The sequence below is a fragment of the Pleurodeles waltl genome, chromosome 2_2 (genome assembly GCF_031143425.1).
Source record: "Pleurodeles waltl isolate 20211129_DDA chromosome 2_2, aPleWal1.hap1.20221129, whole genome shotgun sequence".
NCBI lineage: Eukaryota > Metazoa > Chordata > Amphibia > Caudata > Salamandridae > Pleurodeles > Pleurodeles waltl.
This window is the reverse complement of record NC_090439.1, coordinates 70,197,372-70,220,151: the sequence shown is the minus strand read 5'-3', so window position 1 is coordinate 70,220,151 and position 22,780 is coordinate 70,197,372. Positions and strand designations below refer to the sequence as shown.

The 22,780-nt window shown below is 42.7% G+C and overlaps 1 protein-coding gene across 1 annotated transcript in view; it reads right to left on the bottom strand.

Annotated features, from left to right (window-relative positions):
* RETREG1 (reticulophagy regulator 1) overlaps window positions 1-22,780 on the bottom strand; it is a 609,140-nt gene that overhangs the window by 461,999 nt on the left and 124,361 nt on the right. Inside the window, exon 2 of the mRNA XM_069219479.1 lies at window positions 2,922-3,028. Coding sequence (XP_069075580.1) covers window positions 2,922-3,028 — 107 coding nt within the window. The remainder of the gene's footprint in view (window positions 1-2,921; window positions 3,029-22,780) is intronic.

The window sequence follows — 22,780 nt, the reverse complement described above, 5'->3', positions numbered from 1 at the left end:
TCCTGATAGTTATTACTGTCTATCCTAAGTAAAGTCAATTCCTTAGATCTGTATGGTGAAGGGACACATTGAATACAAATCACAATTCTATGCAGGAAAAGACAAAAACGTAAAGCAGCAGCAACCTGTTGGCTAACAGAGTTCGTAGTACATTAATGTGCCCAGGCTTCTTATCCCTGAGTGACGAAGATCACAGCCTATGAATCCAACTGCCTGGATGGTGAGCTGTCAAGATCACCTCCGTCTCAGAAGGGTTAAGCTTCAAAAGGTTGTATGTATTTACAGAAGCACTGATTCTAGCAAATGTGGTATACAGCTAAATGCAAACTAAAAAGCACCTGAGTATCATCTGTATACAAATAAAATGTGAGACTAAACTCACAGAGGAGGCAGACAAAGATTGAAAGGAAAAGGGGAAACTGAGTAACCCTCTGGTATGATTATATGTAAGACTATATATAATATGCAGGAATGTCGTCCTAAATATAATTTACAAAAATATTGCCCCAGTGGGTGTACATATTTTATATGAACTCCAATGCAATGATATTTCTGTAAACAATATTTATAGTTCAAATCTATTTTACTGTTGCAGGGAAACAGCAATAACCAACCAACAACAACAAAAAAAGCATAGTTCTTATAAGAATGTAGCCAATATTTAAAACTCAATATTAATGTCAGATGTCATTCTGATGATATTCTAGTACTATTTCTCTGTCACATCCCATATGACTGGTTGAAGGTCCAATGTGAACTGGCCAAGTTGTAATGATAGTGTTGTTAGAAATGAGTCAATCCACATAAATGGGTTTTCTCTTGGTTGGGGTATATTAATCACCTAATCCAAGAGTTGTTGCAATGGTACGTGATGGTCGATGGTGTGAAACGTTGCAGACAAACACAAAAGGACAAGTGTGTGCTAAGAATGCGGCCATCCGCAATCATCCTCAGATCACCAGTCATAGAAGACACTACCACCTTAGTTCTAATCCCAGGCTTCGAACTGTTTTGGAAATTGTAGAGGAGTATGAAGGAGAGATTAAGGATTACCTACAATCTTAAATTCATTAATACCATGATGTATCAATATCAGCACTACTTTACTTAAGTTACTGGGATGGGAGTTACTTAATGTAATGAGTACAGTCAAGTAAAGCACATATAATAGGCACACTGATTTGTATTTGCGCTATGCTTTGTTGGTTTCTGGTGAACTGAATAGTCTTTTTGATGATGAGTAAAATATTGAAAGCCTTCTCATGTACGGTAGTGTAAATGGTTGCTGTAACAAAAAAATGGAAGTCAACAGAAAAAGAGCAACAAGGGTTTTGGATTAATTTATTTAGACGTGAGAATAACACGGAGAAAAAACAAACATGCCCTAGTAGTTCGATCTCCAACTAGGGAGCTAATCACCCATAGGACAGAGTGATTCCTCTGTGTCAGGTGACAAATCTTTCCCAGTCACTAAGATTAGGACCACAAGGGCATTTGCCTAAAAGGAACAGGATGGCCTCACGCACCCCCTGGTGTCATGTTTCATCCTCCGACATCCCGAGTTCGCTAAAGAATCTTCTGATGGCAAACCTCTCTCGTCGTAAGACTGTGGGACTGTCTAGAGAAAACTCACAGGGTAGGGGATCCAGTTAAAAAAAACTATCACCTGCCTATCCAGAAATACTACCCTTGTATTGGATTGGTGGTGAAGGGATGGTTAAAAAGAAATGGTGAGGCACATAAGGCTGTATTAGGCAGCTTTCCTCAGAACCTGGACCTTATTATTCCTATTTAATTCCCTAGTCACATGCTTATACACTCACTCCGTGCACATGCATACATACAGTACCAGATACTAATTTCTGGCTACTCCAAAATTGGAATTTCCTTTTTGGGCTGGTGTCTCTAACTTCGGGACATTAATACCCCATGGGGGAGCAGAGGGAGGGGAGCCTTGTAGTCACACATTCGTCAAAGGTCTCCCCCCATAGGCGCACCTATGTATGGATCTTGTATCACCTCCTGACACAGAGCAGTGGGTATACCTTGAAAATATATAAATCATAGGAGACCCACAACTGCAAACGTTTAATGTGCATGTCCTTGGCCAAAAATATTTGCAAACCCAGAAGACGTGGGATGTTTAAGAATTTGCATGTGGAATACACAATTGCCAGTCCAAGGCTTTGACAGCGGCAGCAATACACAGAATCAAGTTTGTTGAAATGTACGGCCCATATAAACATTTACCATGCTAATAATGTATTCCATCTTATATAAATAAAATTAGCTGCAACAAGTAAAAGATCTTCTTTCCTTCAACAACAATTACAGCTTCCAATATTATTGCAAAAGCACAGGCCTGTGCTACTGAAGAACTTTTTAAGAGCAAAGAAGGTTCATTGTTTTTTTACAATGTACTAATCACGTTTGTGTTCGCAAATTCTAGTATTTAGGGCGCAGAAGCAATATGTGACATCATGATATTGCGCCCTCGATTCGACAGTTGCATTTGTGATTACTAAAATTCACGTCCCTCCTCCTAACCAAAGTTAACTGTACTGGAAGCCCTAACTGTATTTTGAGCATCAGTCAATTGTACATGGGATGCAGGACAAATAACACATTTTGAGAGGTAATTAAAGTAAATTGTTCTGCCTCGAGCATTGTTCAGGTGACCCATTTAGTGAAAAATGCACTGTCGTTCAGCTGATCTTTGCAGTCACACATGATGTGGGGCGATATGGTACCGTTTTGATAATCACAACACTTCAAGGCAAACACAATTAAATCACCTCCTTAAATGTTAACGGCAGCACCTTGCATACAGGGAAACATGGAAAGGATGACACTATAACACAGATGGTGACAAACAAGAGATAAAATAACAACAACAAATCCCGCAGAAAGCTTGGCCTTACGTCTCACTTTCGACACCACCATGTCCACTGTGAGCTGCAGCATGAGGAGTCCAATGGTGAAGAGAGAGAGTAGGCTGTACAATCTCATGGTACTCAGCGCCAAAAACCTGAGGAACAAAGTATAATCAGGAATGCATTGTAAAGCGGCGAACGTGTTTAAGATATGTTTATAAGTACATACCAGAATACGGAAGTAAAATAGTTCTGCTATTGTCCATCATGTAAGTGTAATATAATACAGTGGGCAACACTACATAAAGAGGTCTTAGTAGATTGGCAACATTGGTTCTTGTCATGTGATCTTTCCTTTAACGTGCAAGCAGTAAATATGGTTGAACGATACTAAAATGTATATTAAGGCAAACCCAATCAGCCCAATAGTAATATCCTAGCACCTAATAAAATAACCAAAGAGATTTGCCACCAATCTGAGCTTTCTTGAGTGGAGCTTCTCAAAGTAACACGATATAAAATGTCACTCTGAACTAGATGAGCCCATATACCTGGAACCTGAAGTTCTGCCTGAAACAAGTATGCCTCTGAACAGTCATAGGTGAAAACCTCCCAGTGCACAGATGTCAGCTGTACAAAAGTAGGCCCGCTCGGTGGTCACATTTGAGAGAGGAAGAGAGGAAGCAGCTACGGTGTAACTGCAGTGAACTGGACACCTCTAAATTAGAGCACTGATGATCAGGATTTTTTTTTTTTTTTCCTGAAAGTCAAATGGCTTCTGTGACGTATTTTCTAGAACTTGGGTACATCGGAAGCTGAATCCAGTTGTGCACTCTAGAGTTCCCCACTGACTATTTAGGAGATAATTTTGCATACACAAAGTCAGTGTGAAGGCTTATTTGCACATTCATTGGTTATTCTAAAAGCCCGATTTGTTGAGGCGTTCAAGGATAATCAACAACTGTTAATGATCTGAGACGTGATGTGCAGAAATTTAGCAAGGTGCTAACCATTTGCAAAATGGTTTGAATTTATTAATTTTGCCTTAATTGATGTACCAAGTGTTTACACATTTTAGACATTTGGAATATCACGCAAGGCAAAATTAAGACCCAAAGACACTAACCATTCGTAAACTGGTTTGTGGGTGTTAGTTTTGCTTGTGTGGTGTAAAAAGTGTCCATAAAGTCTGGTTCACAGAAATTGCATAAAGTACCAAATGGTTAACAAATTCGTAAATTGCGATAGCAAATTGCGTTTTCAAAGTTGTGATCTCCTATTCCAGATTCCCAATCTGTATGTACAAACCATTCACAAGTTACAAATAGTTGCAAAATTCCTAGTTTATGGTGCATTGACCTCAACAACACAATGGGGGTCATTCTGACCCTGGTGGTCTCCGACCGCCAGGGCCACGAACGATTGAAGCACCGCCAACAGGCTGGCGGTGCTTCATTGCCCATTCCGACTGCGGCTGTGAAGCCGCGGTCGGAAAACCGGGTCCGGCGGTTTCCCACCGGATTAGCCCCGGCTGGGCGAATCCTCCATGGCGGCGCATGGGGATTCCGACCCCCTTCCCGCCAGCCTGTTTCTGGCGGTTTTCACCGCCAGAAACAGGATGGCGGGAACAGGTGTCCTGGGGCCCATGGGGGCCCCTGCACTGCCCATGCCACTGGCATGGGCAATGCAGGGGCCCCCTAACAGGGCCCCAGTATGCTTTTCACTGTCTACTTAGCAGACAGTGAAAAGCGCGACGGGTGCAACTGCACCCGTCGCACACCTGCAACACCGCCGGCTCCATTCGGAGCCGGCTTCAGTGTTGCAGGCCCTTTCCCGCTGGGCCGGCGGGCGCTCCCTTGGCGGGCGCCCGCCGGCCCAGCAGGAAAGTCAGAATGGCCCTCGTGGTCTTCTGACCGCGGAGTGGCCAATTGGTGGTTCCCGCTTGGCGGGCGGCGGTTGACCCCCAATATCTCTTGATGTGGTAGGAATTTTAGAATTATGTGACAAATAATTAAAAGTGTATATTTTCGTATATGGAGTAATTTACATGTTTTTGATTGTTTTTGTTATGTTATGCTGCATGTTTAGAATATATTTCTTATCCTGTATGGATCATTAATTGTACATTATTGACGATAAATAATCTCATGATGGACCATTGTAGTTTGGTATTCTGCAGATCAAGAGGAATGGGACACAGTGGAAGGATATGGAAGCAGATAAACCAGCACCTCCACATGCCAATTTAGAGGTGGGTCAAGAAGCAGCACTTACAGTGCAAGTAGAAGACATTATCCAGACTTTGGTCGGACATTGTCCTTAGGAAGCAAACAAAAAAGCAGAACTAAATCAGACTTAGACGAAGTCCAAGACCCTCTTTGACATTAGGGATAAGCAAAAGGATTGTTTTTTGCTGCAATGCAAAAGGATTGGTTTTTGCTACCATGCAGGAAAGTAGATCAGTGGTGCACCTTCACACACGACAGCAGTGGGTTTAGAAGGCAGCTCGACGTACTACAGCCAGGAGCTGAGCGTGTGCCTGTGCCAAACACAGTGTTCAGCTAAAGGTTTCACACTCAGATCCACAGTCCACATCAAGGGCCACCAGCAGCATCCACCACCACTCACCACCTCCCAAGCCTCAAAGTAGGTGTCCCATGTCAAAGGGAGTTAGCCTATATACTGCACAGTGGTCTGAGACAGCCCAAGCACCTGGAAAGAAAAAGACACACTGAATGAACGTGTACATAGCTGTAAATGGGTCATATACATTCCAAACTTGTTATGGGTAATACTGGTGTATTTGGCTTGTGTGTTTGATGGCTTGGTTGGGGTGGGAGACCGGCTAGGACATGAAAGAGTTATTTGCACAATAAAAGTTTGAAACCTAAAGCCCAGATTTAAGAGGGCCTAGCACCTCCTTGCACCACATTAGCATCATTTTTTAAGACAGTAATGTGACCCAACAAGGCCAGATTTTTTGCGCCATATTTAGAAAGCAGCGCAATGTATGCATTGCGCCACTTTGTAATCCCTTGTGCTACATTATGCCTGCACCAGGCATAATGTATGCAAGGGGGGAGTTCCCTGTTAGGAGGACCGCAAACATTTTTTTGTTGGCTATTTTTAACGCCTGCACACAGCAGGCATTAAAAGGGGGCATACCATTGTTTTCAATCGGCCCCTACGTACTCTGCAGGATCAGCGCCAACATTTTGGTGCTAATCCTGTACAGTACATCAACAGTGTCAAAAACGTTGACGCTATTGTCCCTACCCTCTGCCATTGTGAGCCGTATATTAAATATGGCGCACACATGGTGGCAGTAGGGGCAGCTAAGGGACACAAGAAAAGTGGTGCTGCATTCAGTGCAGCGCCACTTTTCTTTAATTCGGGCCTAAATGTTTGTGTGAAGTGCATTTTTTTGCAGGTATTTCAATGTTTTCACTGTGGTCCTGATGGTATAAAGCAATTTTGCTCAAACTGTGGGTTACAACTCTGGTGGGTCTCTAGCTGATTTTTGGGTGGTCCCAAAAGTTCAAACAATAAATAAAAGGTCTTCAAATTCTGTATTTATCTCTTCATATTTGCTGTGCTTCAAAGGCAGAGGTCAAATGTCAGGAGATGTCTGACAAATTGTTGCTTAGTTTTTTTGACATAGGGATAGGCGTTTCCAACCTCTCTAACTTTGAACTCAGAGAAAGTAAAGTGAATTATGAGACAATCTTGCTGGGGTATAAAGTATGAAAAGAAAGGCTTTAGAATGTAATTGTTTGTAATACACAACAAAATTAAATTACCTATAAATGAACTGTACACATTCAGCAATGGTTAAAGCAAAAATGAAGCACATTTGTTTGCAAACCTGAACTGTAGTGAAAACAACGATTTTAATAGGGCTAAAACAAACAAGACATTTTACAAATTATAAACTTTCACTGAAAGCCGATTTTCACACATAGGGGGTCATTATGACCCTGACGATCACTAGACCGCCAGAGTCACAGTGGCGGATGGACATTATGCCCGTGGTGGAGCTGCCACGGTCCAACCACAGACACCGCCAGGCTGCCACCAGCCTGCAGGCTGCAGATGTAAGGGTCTCATTAATGTGGTGAAGACATCAGGCCATTTCTATAGTACTAAAGACACACCCAGTAGTATTATGTATCTTGGATTATGCTTCATTGTAGGCATGTTCCGGTGCAGTTTCAGGACGAGTGATAGGTGTCATCAGCCTGGCTAAGCAGGTACTATTGATTGTTTGCTTCATACATACGCAATGGCTTGTGACATATGCTTATTGTGTAAAATCAGTTGTACGTGTCAGCTATAGACAACCTCCCTGTGGCTACTCTTTTGATTGATCTGAATGATTCATTGAAAATGGAAAGTATTCACAGGGAGTTGATCTTTCTGTTGAATGCTGATCAGGGCCGGACTGGGAACCCAAACTAGCCCTGGCAGTTAGGTCAGACGAGCCTCCAGGTCAGTGGAGGAGGATTAGCAAGTGCAAAGCACTGCTGCCTTTGTTACTGGGGGCCGAGTTCACAGAACTGCTGCAACCAGCCCGACTGATGCAAAACCGGCCTCCACTCTTCCAGCCTCCTGGAGAAACGCCTGATGCCCACTACTGCCAATCCGGCACTGATGCTGATTGATTAACTAAATGTAAGATATAGGGCAACCATTCATTACAATATTATTGGTCCTTACAGCAGCATTACAGAAGGTGTACATCTGTAAAAAGTCCTGAATTGGATTTTTAATGCTCTTCCTCAATCAGTGTGTGTGTTCCTGAGACATTACAGGTAGTAGTCCATGGTGGTGTTTTGACTGAAAGATCATGACAATTTAACTTTTGCATGCTATATTCACATGATTTGCCAGTACAATTGTATGTACTGCACTGAGGTAGAGACATTCTTCATAGTAAAGGCTTTGCCTTCAATACTAACACTACAACAAAGTACTATGATAGCAACAATTTTATGTCCTAATTAATTTGTTTGCAAAGTCATACATACCACAATGTCCGTCCCGCATGCACATGTTTGCTACCCTGAGAGGGACAGGTGCAACATGTGTGCAAAATAATGCACCTAGGTGGTTCCACAATTCCATAATATTATTAAACTTTGTTTTGAAGGCACTGGCTGCACGGATCAGTGGTGTAATGAAACTTGAGGGGACCCACTTGCACAGTACATGGAGGTCCGCCTACAAGACTTACGCAGGAGCTCTGAGGTCAGAGTACTGTGCTGAGAGGGTCCCTTAGAGCTCTGCGCCCCCAGCACCACTGGGGCTGCAGGGCCTTTGTTATGCTATTGCCACAGAGGTCTTAAGGAAATACGACGTACTAAATTGACAGGCATAGAGGGGCACCTATTAACTAATTCAAAATTCAACACCTTTGAGAAGGTGGGTTGTAACATGGAATGCAGACAGTCTACTGTGGCTTTGAATCTCACAATAGACAAAAGGGTAGCACATAAAGTATTTTCATGAGGGGGTGGCAGCTTGAATTTCAATGCTGGGTTGTATTTTATTCCTTGTAGTTGAACCTTGTCGAATCTATGAGCTTGATTGCAGTGTACATGTCCAGGAAATATGTTGTCATAACTTTATTTCAAGACATGGTTAATAGGTTCAGGCAGAGCTACCTAGACATCAGCTTGACCAAAGGGTCCACCAATCCCTCTGTTGTTGGTTATCATGCGGCTGTTTTACTTGCATCTGTGGTTGCAGGGATAGTACTTCCTGTAGACTGGAGAGACACAAGACATGTGCTTGTTTCATGGTACTCTTTGAGGCGTGTGAAGGAAGGTGCTGTGAACATCTGAGTATATGGTTGTTCCTTATCATTTGAGGTATGGGGTATTGGAATGAATGTGTGCGTTAGTGTGTAAGATGATTCTGTTTTGTTTGCTATGGCTTTTTTTCATATCTGAATATCACGTCATTTGTTTGAAAGTGTGGATATATATGCTATATTTTGCTTATGTTTTGGTTTATTTGACATCCTTTTGTGTTAAATCGCTGGGTTTGGCAGACATTAGTGCAACTTGGATTGGTTTTATATATTCCACACCCAGTAGCATTGTGTGCAGTGTTACAGGATGTGATTTGGCACCTAGTATTACCCAGAATCACTTATACAAGTGGAGAATGTAGTTCCTAAATAATTCAGAAAAGGAAACAGAACAGGAAGTAGGTCGGGATGAGTCTTTGCAAGCAGATCGTGGGGATTTAATTGCTCAGAAGCAAGAGCCCTCTCACTCCCAAAAGCATGTCATGCTTTACCATTGGGCAGCTCCTCATTGGGCCATCACCGCAATGCCCATTGTGCTACTCGAGGGGGCTGTTTGGCAGCTGTCTTTTAAAATAATACACCATACCGAGGTGCAAATGGAGGTGCTGTGTGTGTAGATTGGTGTAAGTGTGCTATAAAAATAACTGAGAGACCCTGAAAGTTTTAATATGTGGGACATCTTCTTATAATTAAAAACAAAGGGTGGCTGTGTTGGAGACAATAATCCAGTACAACTCACAGGATGGTAAGAACGTTGGTCAACATGTTTTATGCCATGTAAAGGCCCTTCGGATCTGGTAGAATCAGGTGTGATTCTGAGAACGTACTGAACAGAGCATTTTTTTTTAAAAGTTGAAGTCATGTGAGAATTTTGCTCCATGTCTCCTTTCCTTTCTTTTTGCGCAACAAAAGTTTACCTCCAAGTTTCTGGTACATCAATGGGCTCAGATCTTTGTCGAAATTTGAGATTAGGTTTCTGCCACTATTGGTACTAGCAGAAGTAGATGGGTTCCAAATAAAAGAGGTCAATATGTTTAAAAGATTAGAAGAAAGGGGCTAGACACAATTAACCTGAATTGGAGTGTCAGAAAGGAGCAAAACTGTACCAAATCAGATTGCTGAGTAAGAGAAAAGAAAGAAGAACATAAACACATTTTTGTTACAGAATTCTCCATATAGAGTGGAAGATTTAAAAAGATAGGCAGTAAGCACTGAAACTCACGTGAACAGATAAGGAATTTAAACGGATTTTCCTACATTAACCTCTGTTTTCATACTTCCACAATCTTGACATACAATAATTATGGATGGCTGTAGAAAAATCAGCAACCTGTGACAAGATTTTATGTGCAGATAAACCTGTGTAAATTCTCTGGTCATCTGCTCATCCGTGCCCACTTGGTCTCGTCTGGTGGCACTGATGTCAACCATTGTGGGGCCAATTTTAGTTAGGCAGCATTGCAATAACAGGCAAAGTTAGGAACACCCAATGCCCCACAAGACGTAGGGTTGCAGGGTTGACAGCGCTACTCTCCTTCTCACATCATTCCAGATCAGGGAGGTCACTAAAGAGCTAAGTTCTTAGAAGTACCGGTGGGGGGGGGGGTTCTATAGGGGAGCTTGAATAACAACAGAGCATTCTAGGAAGGACCACCATCTTAGTGACAGCAGTTCTGCCCATCTCTCCCAACTGTAATTTCTTCCAGAATTCCATTCTGCTCTTAAGTGACCTCATGGCCTTCACAATATTAGTTTCAAAAACATCTTGTGGACAGTGAAGGACTTGAACACCCAGGTATTTAAAGAACAGCTTAAAAAGGCACTGTCCAACCTGGCAATCACTGGGGAATTCCCAGGTGTCCGGCTCGCAGGAAAAGCACAGGATTTGATCCAGCTGACCAGGTGCCCAGAAAGACCTCCAAACTCTTCCAGGAGCTGCGGGGTAAGCCTGTGTCTGGACGTTGTCTGCATATGGTTAGATAGTGAGGTGCCCTCCACACCCCGCCCCAGTCACAATACCTAGAAAAGCGCTCTTCACTGGAAATCTGCATGCCACCAGTTACATTTCCAGGGCAACTAATAGAGGAGATAGGAGGCATACCTGCCTTGCTCTGGATACAGATTTGTTCAGAATATACCATCCCAGTATTAACCCTGGCAACTGTTTCAGTTTATAGAATTCAAGTCCATCTTACAATTACGTCAGGGCGAGTCATCCATCTCATCACTACAAATAGATAAGCCCAGTTGAGGGTGTCAAAAGCTTATCGTAAATTGATGGACAATATCATGGAAATGTTGGTTATACATTTCAGAACCCAGGATATGGAAAAGGCATCAGATGCAAAACCGGGAGTACATTTAGTATATGGTTGGCGATAATTTTACTGTCTATTTTATAATAAATGTTCAAGATGCAGAGGGGCCGATAGTACCTCAGTTTGCCTGCCTTTTGGTTAGGCTTAGGGAGTGGAACTAGGAGGGCTTCTGTCAGGGAGGGTGATAATTGCCCAAGTTTGTACATTGCAGTGTACAGTTTCAAAAGCTTAGGAGCCAGCCTCACTGAGTATGCTTTACAGAATTTGGCAGGCAGCCCATCTATGCCTGGGGTTTTGTCCATGGAGAGGGATGTTATAGCCACCTGTATGTCTTGCGGGGTGATGGGGCTACCTGTTGGTGCACTCTGCTCAGCAGTCAGATTTGTCAGCCTGGTAGCACCTAGGTACTCCTCCATCATATCTGGTGGAGGATTGGAGGGACTAGGGTAGAGGTGTCCATAGTAAATGTGGAAAGAGCTATTAATCTCTAGCTGAATGAGGATGCGGCAGTCGCACGTCTCCCAAGGTAACGTTACCGGAAACCATTGGGGAGCCAGCATAGTGTGCTAGTTCAATTGACAAAAAGTGGTAAAAAACCCTGTCCCCTATTCTCAAGGCATAATTGCTACCCGTAGGGACCTCGAACCCCATTAGAAGTGGAAGATGAACTGTCTCTCTGGATCTATGGAATGGTGGGTGAGGTGGAATGGACTGATCCAGATCAACACTCTGTGGGCAAAGGCTGAGTTTGTTGTGCTAATGAATTTCTCCCTTCACTGGTGACAGAGTTTAGGGAGTTCACCCAGGGCAACATGTATCTTCTGCAATAAAGCAATTTCAATGGCCCTCTGGTGGGAAAAATTATTAAAGTAATGTTGCTTGGGTAATCTATACAGGGCCTCTAACGTTCCATGTCAGGAAGGAGTAGTGGGAGAACCATTCCATCCTTGGCTCAGAGTTGTTTGAAATACTGGAGTGACTGAGTGCAGGTAATAGGTCCACCCTCCCAGTTTGTGCACATGAGTGTCTTCTCCCCAGGTGGCGCTTCTGCCTCCCAATACTCATCACTCCCAGGATCCTAAGAAAGCCAGTCTGCAACAGAAAACAAGTATAACTCCCAAAAACTCTCACACCCGGGACAGGGTTACGGAACCTATCAATCCAAAACACTTGTAAGCCTATGAGGCTAAGTATTGTGGGTTAACACAACATGGTGGTTGGGGGGTCCAGAAAACAATCCAGCCAGCAGTTACAATAACTTAGCTCGTAGGCCTATGCAGTATGTACCTGTGTTAATAGGATGGGCAGAAGAGGTTCAACTGGAAAAGGATGATCTCCCTCAGGCGGCCGCAGAAGGACTTGCTTGACTCCACGAACAGCAAGAGAGGGAGAGTATTAGGGAGCACAGCCTACTCCAGGTCATCCGCTGTCCTGTGCGTCAGTAACAGCCAGTCTGTGTCAGACATTACAGTGCTGGTGGAGTCCTGTTCTGAGCCACTAGGGTCTCTTTTAGGCGTGTCATTGGGGTCGAACTCCTGGTGGCCAGACATTAGTAGCCAAACAGTTATTTTGTTCCTCTATTGCTTGTTGTGGTGAAGGTTGACCCTTTGCTTGTGATCGAGGGATTTGCCACCACTTGAGCCCCTGTTCCTCAGGGACCTGCAGGGAAAAGTAGGGCATAGTTGACATCTGCCAATCTGAGGCATCATTTAATTTCCGGGAATGTGGGTCTCTTTTGTTACACCATCAAAGAGTAATTGGAAAACAGCATGATCTTTGCATAGCCCACAGTGAGATTATCTGTTGTCCTGGCTGCCTGCAGAATCCACGTGTCTAAGTTCAACATCATGTTTCTCATCTCCTGATGCTCAGCTAGCCCCACCAGTTCGATGTTGTTCTGGTGGGACCTATGTTTGAGATCCACGGTTCTGCCTTTGAGGAAGCGGATGTGGTCCATCATGTCGTGAACATGCTGACAATGTTTTCTGGACTTAGGAACCAGAGAACTCAGCTGAGCCCTGCCTGCTTTTCTCTGTCAGACCTCCTTATGGTCATCGCAGATTAGTCCAACATCAATCACAAATGAGTTCATTTTTTGTTCCAATGTTTCTCTGGTGTGGACTATAGCTGCCAAGATTTGATCAAGTTTATTTTGAGTCCCAGGGTCTCTCTCCAGGGTGAGAGGAGCAGGGGGGACTGGTCAACACCACTTGCCACAACCTGAGTGCGGTCGTTTGTGGATGGATGGGGTTCTGGGCAGTTGAGTTTGCTCCATGAACCTTGGGGTCGGAGTTTCAAGAGACTGGCCAGGTGTAATATACAGGATATCAGGAGTCTCCTCTGACCCACTGTAACTTGAAGGTCACTGAGTGGGCCAAGCAAACCCTGTCTGCCACTTGTCTCTGTGAGCTAGCAATCAATGCGGGATCTCTAGTGGTCTCAATGGTCCCTCTGGTTTATGTTCCAGTAGTGGTGGCCAAAGTGCTCACCTGAGGAAAAGGCAAAGGCACTGTTGTGGTATATAACCTGTTGTAAGACTAAAGTAGAATGTTCTCTTTGCTCTGGCCTGATGTCATGGTCTGACATCATATAGAATGTGGAGTGTTGAGGGAGATTTGAGCAGAGCTGAGAGAAGGGTAGCTGTTGTCCTGCTGTGGATGAGATGCTCCAATAAAGGACCAATTTACACATTTATTTGGATATACCTTTTTCTTTTTAACACTGGCGACGAGTATGGGATTTGGAGCATCTTAACACTATTTTGTGGCTACTTCGTCCTATCATCCTTTATACTTTGGAATTCGAGTTGTACCAATTGGAATTACCTATTTGATTTTTTTTTATTGTTGGAACTGCCTGCTACCCTCGGATGTTGGACATTGAACTCACGACTTGATAAGGTAATAATTATTTTTTTTTCCTTCTTATTACATTTAAATTCTGCAACTCTCTGGCAAACCGTCTTTTCAGGTTCCTGCCTCTCGCTGACTGCTGTTTAAATGCGCTCAGGAGAGCGCGTGTACATTTCTTTCAGCGCGAGCAGGACGACGCGGACAGAGCAGGATTTATTGCTCTTTCCGTGTGTTTCTTCACCTTACACTCACGCTCAGGAGAGCGTGGAGACTAATTAAACTTGCGTTTATTTGTTATTTGTCCTCAGGAGAGCATTAGGTTTTAATCAAGCCGAAGCGTCATTTGAAACTAGCGCGAGGCAGAGCAGCGTGTCTGCTGTTTTCTGTTGTTTCAACGCGCATTCACCAATTTTCGAAACGTCATTCAAATAAACTAATCAAATAACAATCAAACGTCATTTGTTGCCAGTGCGAGGTGTCTTCCAAAACGACATCGCTTAGTTGATTAATTAAAACTTACCGAGACATTTTCATCCTGCTTTTCCATGATTTTCCAGTTCTATGAAGAGTGATTAACTAAACAAGGTCTATTTCCTACAAAATTTCGTCTTTTTGTTACAAGCTACAAAACGATACTGATTGACCTACGAGTTTCACATATGTTATGGAAGTTTACATTTTACATATGTTGTAACAGTACTGTTATTTTACTTTTACTTGTAAAACATTTTCAATCAACATTATGCAGAGTGTTACTCCACCACCTTTCTTTTTAACAACGCCTGGTGAACCATTGTTAAAGTGGTCCAAGTGGAAGAAAACTTTTCTGCATTATGCCAGGGTTTGTGGATCTAATTTAACAAATGAACGGAAAACTGCACTGCTCATGCACTGTCTTGGTTGTGAGGGTCAAGAAATATTTGAAAGTCTTCCTGATCCAGGTGAAGAAGCTACAGACCTCAACGAATTTGAACTCTGTCTAAAAAAGCTCGATCTACACTACTTACCCAAAGTCAGTACAATATTAGAACGTTATCATTTTGGGATGAGGGAGCAGAGAGCAGGTGAAAGTATAGAAGAGTATATCACTGCTCTTAGAAAACTTGAGTCAACATGCAAATTTGTTATTACAATCGAAGAAAGAATTAGAGATCAGTTTATGTTGAGATGTACGAGTGACAAGATCAGGCAAGAATTATGGAGTAAAGATGATCCTACGTTGCAAGAAGTAATCATTCTGGCCAAAAGTGCTGAACATACATTGGCTTGTGTCGAGGAGTTAGAGAAACAAAGGAAGGTAGAAGTGAACAAAATTGCGACGAAAGGAGATTCTGCCAAGTGTAATATCAGCGTGAGGATGACAAAATTGACCAAAGTGCAGAGAATCGTTACAAAAATGCTAGGTGTTTTCATTGCGGAAATTTAGGACATTTTGCAACTTACAAAAAATGTCCTGCTGTGAACTCTACTTGTAGGTTGTGCAATAAGAAAGGACATTTCGCGAAATGTTGCAAATCTATAAAAAATCAAACACCTTTAAAAACAATAAAGATTGCATTTTGTCAGTTTCATTGACTATAGGAAGAAAAAAACATCCTAAGGATACTGTAACCATTCTTGGAATATCGAGTGAAATGTTGTTTGACTCTGGAGCGTGGTTGACATTAATTTCTAATGAGTTTTTTGACCAAAACTTAAGTCACAAAGTCAAACTGAAAGATCCTGATCTTGTTCCTGGTGGATATGGAGGTCAGGTCATTGATCTGAGGGGATATTTCAAAGCAGAGATTACGTACAAGTCAAACACTATTTATGGAAAAATGTACATTCCTGTCAATGGGGATAGTGTTTTAAGTTGGCCTCATCAGGAAGGTTTGAGAGTCATTCTTGATCCTAACTCTCCTTCTCCAGTTATGAGCAAAGAAGATTATGTAAAAACTTTGAGTCAGATATGTGAGATAGACACGACAAGGGAGGAGTCTTTACCTGAATTTGTTGATGAGTTCAAAGAAGTTTTCAGTACAAAATTAGGTTGTTTGAAGAAATATGCTCATCAAATAAAATTAAGGAAAGGATCTATACCTGTTACAGCTAAAGTGCGCCCTATTCCTATCTCTTTGAAAGAAGATGTGGAAAAGGAGATTAAAAGGCTGTGTAATGAAGGCATTATCGAGCCTGTGGAGTCATCGGAATGGATTTCACCCATTGTAGGGCAAGAAAACAATCCGGAGAACTGAGGTTGTGTGTGGACTTGAGGAATCTCAATAAATGTGTTATCAGTGACCAGTTTCCTCTACCTAACATCACTGAAATGGTCACTATGTTATCTGGTTCCAAGTTCTACACGAAATTTGATTTGACCTCAGCATATCACCAGATTGTACTACATCCGGATTCACGTTGATTATACCACATTTATCACTCCATTTGGCACTTACAGATTTCTTAGGATGCCCTTTGGGTTAGTTTCTGCAGCTACAGTGTTTCAAAGGCTTATGTACAAGTTGTTTGGTTCTATGTCTGGTGTCAAGGGTTTCCAGGATGACATTTTAATACATGGAAGCACTATGGTTGAGCATGACTCGAGAGTCAGGAAAGTTCTAACTATTCTCAGAGATCATGGGCTGACACTCAAACTGAAGAAATGTCATTTTAAGAAAACTGAGGTGGATTACCTAGGTCATAAAATTACTGCAGCAGGTTTGTATCCTAAGAAGGAGTTGGTAGAAAATATCTTGCATCTACGTGCTCCTGAAAAAAAAGATGAGTTAATGTCTTTCCTAGGAATGGTTGAATTTCATGCAAAATTCTTACCAGATCTTGCTTCCAAAACGGTGTGCATGCGTCAGCTTTTAAAAAAAAATACTGAATTTATATGGGATGAGGCATGTTTGGAAGAGTTCGAGAACATCAAAGCTGAATTATCTACACATTGGGTGTTTGGAATCTTTTGATCCTAGGAAAAAATGCGTGATTATGACTGATGCGAGTGAGAAGGGTTTGGGAGCTGTGTTGTTACAAGAGATGGACAATTTAGATCGCAAGCCCATAGTGTTTTGTTCTAGAACGTTACGTGGACCAGAATTCAATTACTCTACTATTGAAAAAGAAGCTTTAAGTGTACATTGGGCAGTAAATAAACTTAGAAATTTTGTGTGGGGTAGGAGATTTGAAGTTTTTACAGATCATAAACCATTGGTGGAGGTATTTATGAAGAAAGGACTAGACTCAATTTCTGGAAGAGTGAGTAAGTGGGTGATCAGTTTACAGGAGTATGACTATACAGTACACTATGTCCCAGGTTCCTATAATAGAGTTGCTGATTGTCTTTCCAGATTGAGCTCTGCAGTTGAGGAAACTTCTAATATGTATGGTTTGAAGGATGTTTCCGTGTGCAGTGTAACTGGTGGAATTGTGGAACAAGATGAATGGAAGAAAGCTGTAGCAGAGGACAAAGTTTTACAACAGGTGTGTGAGAAGATCAGGTGTGGTTGGACTCATGATGCCAAGAAGGACAAGGATTTGTGTGGCTATTGGAAAGTGAAAGATGAATTATCGGTTCAAGATGGTTTTCTGTTACAGGGTTTGAGACTAGTAGTTCCTGTGGTTTTGAGAGATAAAATCATTAGTCTTGGACATGATGGTCACCAAGGTATGAGCAGGACAAGGGCTAGAATTTGTCTGGATTATTGGTGGCCGGGTATGGATTTGATGGTGGAGAGAGTAGTAAGGGAATGTGTTGATTGTTGCAATAGTGATAAGGTGTATAAAACAAGAGTTCCTCCAATGTGTGTGAGGGAAATTCCACAAAAACCATGGGAAGTAGTAGAAGTCGACATTGTGGGTCCGGTACATGGTAGGGGTGGTGCCAATTACTTGATAGTACTGATCGATCAATTTTCCAGGTGGGCTGAAATCGGTATATGTAGCACAACGGAGACTAAGAAAATAATTGAGTTTTTCAAAGACATTTTTGGGCGTGAAGGTTTTCCCAATACAATTGCCACGGATAATGGACCACAGTTTATTTCGAGAGAAATGAGAGAGTTTCTTGAAAAATTTGGTATAAGGCACAAAAGGTGTTCTCTTTACCACCTGTATTGCTACATACACTACGTGCATGCGGCAGCACTACGTGCAAGGTAAACAGTGGTGCAGAGTGTGGACCATTGGCCTCTGCTTTCATTGGCCTTCGCTTCCATTTTGGTTCACGACTCCATTTTGTCGAGTCTGGTTCGCTGCGTAAGGCACTGTTCTGTGTTTTTCCACAAGCTTCGGCAAGCTGAAGGGTGGGGTGTTTTTCTGCTCAACTTCGCTCCATCTGCCTGGTACGAAGGGCGCTATTTACATTCCATGAGCTATCAGTTAGAACAACAGGGGGATGCGCCTGTACACAAGGAGGAATGCAAGCTTCACCTTGGAGTCCTCTCCTGGGAACTTGGCCCGTTCTGAGGAGACGTCTCGAAGGGTGAACAAGGTACCGCCGATTGCACAATTTGTAAAGGAGGGGGTCTTTTTCTAGAAAAGACTCCTGGGCGTTAGTAAATACTATAAAAGTTGGGGGCCTGGATGGGCTGGTTTAGGAACTCTCTTCTGGGTTGGACGCAACGCCAGGAGGACTGATTGTCCCGAACAGAGGCTCCCTGTGTCAGCTGATTTGGGTTCCCCAGCTTTGTGTACGGCGGAGGGATGCAGACGCTCTTTTCGGTGAAGCTTTTCAATTTATTAAGTGTATTGTGTGTGCGCGCGTAATGTGTACTTATTCTTGCAGTCATTTTCATGCTATTGAGCATTGAAGTATATTGTGTGTGCGCGCGTAATATGCATTTATTCTTGCAGTCATTTTCATGCTATTGAGCATTGAGGTATATTGTGTGTGCTTGTATTATATGCACTTACTCTTGCAATTATTCACAGAGTGCTTATATCTTTATCATTATTCTCATGTTATTCTCCTGATGTATATATATATATATATTAGTGTGGTTTAGTTTTGCTAGCTGAGAACTTGCCCCTTAAATAAACTTGATTATTCTACTTACGAAGGTGTTTGAGAGTGATTGCTTTACATTGTGCCTTAAAATATCCTGAAGTGCATAGTTTTGATATTCTGAAGGGTAAAGCAGCACACCACCCCAAAGGGAATGGGAATGTAGAAAGATTCAACAGGTGTGTGAAAGAGTGTATACAACTAGAAAGTGCGTCAAATAGAGACTGGAGGGATGGTCTGAAAAGATTTCTTTATGCATACAGGGTGACTCCTCATTCCACAACGGGTAAAGTTCCTTTCGATCTTTTCAGAGGTCGAAAGGCTAACACTTCACTTGCACCTGCATGGGTATGTTGGAGGAAAAACGATATTGAACAAGACATAGTAAATGTGAAGAATGAAAATGAAAGTGTAAGTGTACAAAAGAGAAAGATGTACTACGACAATAAGAAAGGCGTGCATGATTATAATATAAAGATTGGTGACCAAATCTTGGTTAAAAAACCGACCTTGTGTAAAGACAAAAGTAAATTTCAAGGACCATTTGAAGTTGTTAAGCTTTTTAGGAATGCAGTAAAGATAAAAGATGGTAGAGTCTGGAACCTTAATAGAATTGTTAAATTTATAGGGAATTGTTGATGATGATGTTTGCATAGTCACTGTTTATTTTATTCTGTTTTATTTTCTTGTATTTCTTTTCAAATCTTGCATATAGTTTCCATGGAGCATTTCTTTTTTTTAAAGGAGGGAGGTGTGTGGTATATAACCTGTTGTAAGACTAAAGTAGAATGTTCTCTTTGCTCTGCTCTGGCTTGATGTCATGGCCTGACATCATATAGAATGTGGAGTGTTGAGGGAGATTTGAGCAGAGCTGAGAGAAGGGTAGCTGTTGTCGTGCTGTGGATGAGATGCTCCAATAAAGGACCAATTTACACATTTATTTGGGATATACTTTCTTCTTTTTAACAACTGTCTGTGAGGGAGTGTCCATATCTGCTTTTCTGATTCGATCCCTGTCAGAGTAAAGGCCCTCTAGTGGCAATGGGCTTCACTGCTGTGGGAAGCTGCCTGATCCCAGCACACAGAGCTTCTTACCCACAGCAGGCCAGGTTGAGCCTGGTGCCTGTGCCGCTAGGTGTCTCTTCAGCTGGATCAAAAGTGGTGAACAGTCTCTGGTAGGCCTTGTCACTGCGCAGGTAGGTGGCGAACAGATTGCAGAGAGGTAGAAAATCTGCAGTCGTCAAAGAGTCCATGCTGGCAAATCTTTGCTCACTCCCCTTCCACACTAGTAGCAGAATGGCTGGCCATGTGGGCTGGTTTGACAGATCTAGGACAAGGCCAAAGGGGCTCTAGGCAAATGCGTGCACCATTGTCAGCCGCTTGGCCACGCCCCCCCAGTTTTTATTGAGCTGTACATCTTGCTATTAAAACTGATTTACTCAGATGTTTACCGATATTTAAATTACCTCACAGATATTACAACTGAATGCTCGTTTAGAAGTGCCATTGTACTAACTAATAAATGTTTGCCTTCCACCAGGTCTACCAACTTTAGAAGCAGATACCACTGTCCCTAATAAGCTAGCACTAGGAGGAAGGAGGGTACTGTCTGCAGTATATGCTCTACTTGTTGTTTGTTTTCTATACTACTGACCCCTCGTGCCTTCAATTTAAAGGGAAAGTATCATCCAAACTGAAAACCAATTTCATGCTTGAAGATAATGGGTAGGCACAGTACAAGGCAATGGTGGTCTTTGCTATGTTTAGCATGCAGCTATAGCAGCTTTTAAGAGAAAATGTTACTATAAAAGAGTCTCACACGGCAACTCTGCATAGGTAGAACTGGCAAAAATGTAGCCAATTGTAACTTTGGAATAGTATCACACATTTACTGGTTAGGAGTTTAAAAGTAGGCAAATAGCAGGCTCCTGAGTTCTTCATCGAAGAAGCCTCATTTCTGCTTCCTTCTACTGCACAAACTGAACCTGTCCTGTAAAGTTCCTTATACAAACTGGAATTAATCTTATCTAGCTTTTTTGGCATTAAACGTTATGCCGTTAAGAATTCTTGAAAAATTGCATCTTCTTGACAGGTGAGTTTAGATCCCATCCTGTCAGTCTATTCGCAAGCATGTGGACACAAAGACAAAAACATCAATCATCAATTGGAAACGCAAGCAGAAAAAGAGGCCTTTTCGTTAGACACATCAGTGATATAGCAAAGGTGCCATGGATCACAATGCAAGCAAGGAAATTCACCTCCTGCACCTGGCTGGGTAGTATAAGTGCTGCAACCAGAGTGCTGCGAGACCCTTAAGTCTTGGTAGCACCGTACCTATCAACCAATGGATAGCTACGCCCTTGCACCTCTAGCATCTGCCACTCTCAACCCTTTTGTGAAGTGTCATGATATGTTAATTTTTTGAAGTAGTAAGAAATGACCTCTGGAAAGCAGTAGTCGGGCCTTTAGGCAGGGTGCCTATTATAGTCTTAAAAAGTCCCATATTTAAACTTAAGTATTAGGAGTGCACTGAAGTGTGTTGATCAGTGGCGGCTGCCACTCAACGGGGGTGGCGGGGCGGGTGGGGTTTTTAGATCGGGTGGGGGTGGAAATTTTTTGGAAAAAACACTTACTTGTGACGTCTCTCTGCCATCGTCCTCTTCCCAGCTGCACACAGGCTCCCAGCCAATCAGGACTTTGCTGTCACCAGCAAGACAGCGGCGTCGTAATTGGTCTGAGCGGCCTGCTTTGCCACTCAGACAGGTAGTGGGAGCCTGGGCATATTCTCCACTTGATTGTGCAATACAGCGAGGTAGAGAACATGCAAAGTGCGTATGAATTTTTGGCCGCCTCAACACAGCCCGCCAAACAGATATGCACACTTTGTGTGCACATAAACCTCTCCTGGCCCAATTCCCCAAGGCCCAGCATCGCCCCTTCTCCCAGGAAAAATAAAATGATAATAACGTTGCATTGTTATCATTTTATTTTGAGTTTTCCCCACAATCCAGTGGGGCGACGCTCCTTGTCTTAGTGGAGGAGCCGCCCCTGGTGTTGACACTACAAATGTGCATGCATGCAAAGCCTCATAATGACAAAATTAAACACAGCATATGGCACATTCATCGTGGCTTCCTTCCTCCTCCTCTCTCTCACATGAACTTTTCCCCATCCTACTTTCTTCAAATCCCAACCAGCTTCCTTTCAGTTTTCCGTCAGCTGCCCAGCAAGATACCCTGTTCATTGCTTCCTCCCTTCCACTAACCCCTGCCCAGCATGTTCTGCTCATAGCTTCCTTCCAACCCAATCCCTGCCGTCTTCCTTCAGTCATCCTGCAGTGCCTTCAGCCAATCATCACTTAGGGCCAGATGTAGCAAAGGTTTTTCTCCATTCTGTGTCTATGGGAAAAAGTGTTCGTACATATGACCCTTAGTGCCTCGTGCCTTAAGCTGTTTAGCACTAACTGTCGCAAAAGTGTTGTGTGTGCCAGCAACACAATGGCCGGCCTTTACTCACATAGGCTATGTAGCAGAGACTGAAAGCGGCCGCGGGACTAACTTCAGGCTCCTGTCTGCTCTGCCACCTGTGTTCTGTACAGCAGCTTAATCCAAGAGCAGCAACAGTCACAACCTCCCAGTACTACAGCTGTATCCAGCGCCTGCCTCAGCACTGACTTCACAGCGCCCCTCGATCGAGTCCTGGCAATCTAAACAGACTCTTCAGACAGCGGTTATTGAATACACTTAAAATAGATAACAGAAAACACCTGCTCTTTAATGTGCATCCAAAAGAGACAAGCTACATTATGAAGATCATATTTACAGAAACTTATTTCTCCTATACGGTGCTCCTGCATGCCAACTGGACAGTGATATGGAAGAGTAAAATGTTCTTGCTGCTTCTGAAGATTCACGGGGACCTACTGTTTGTTCATC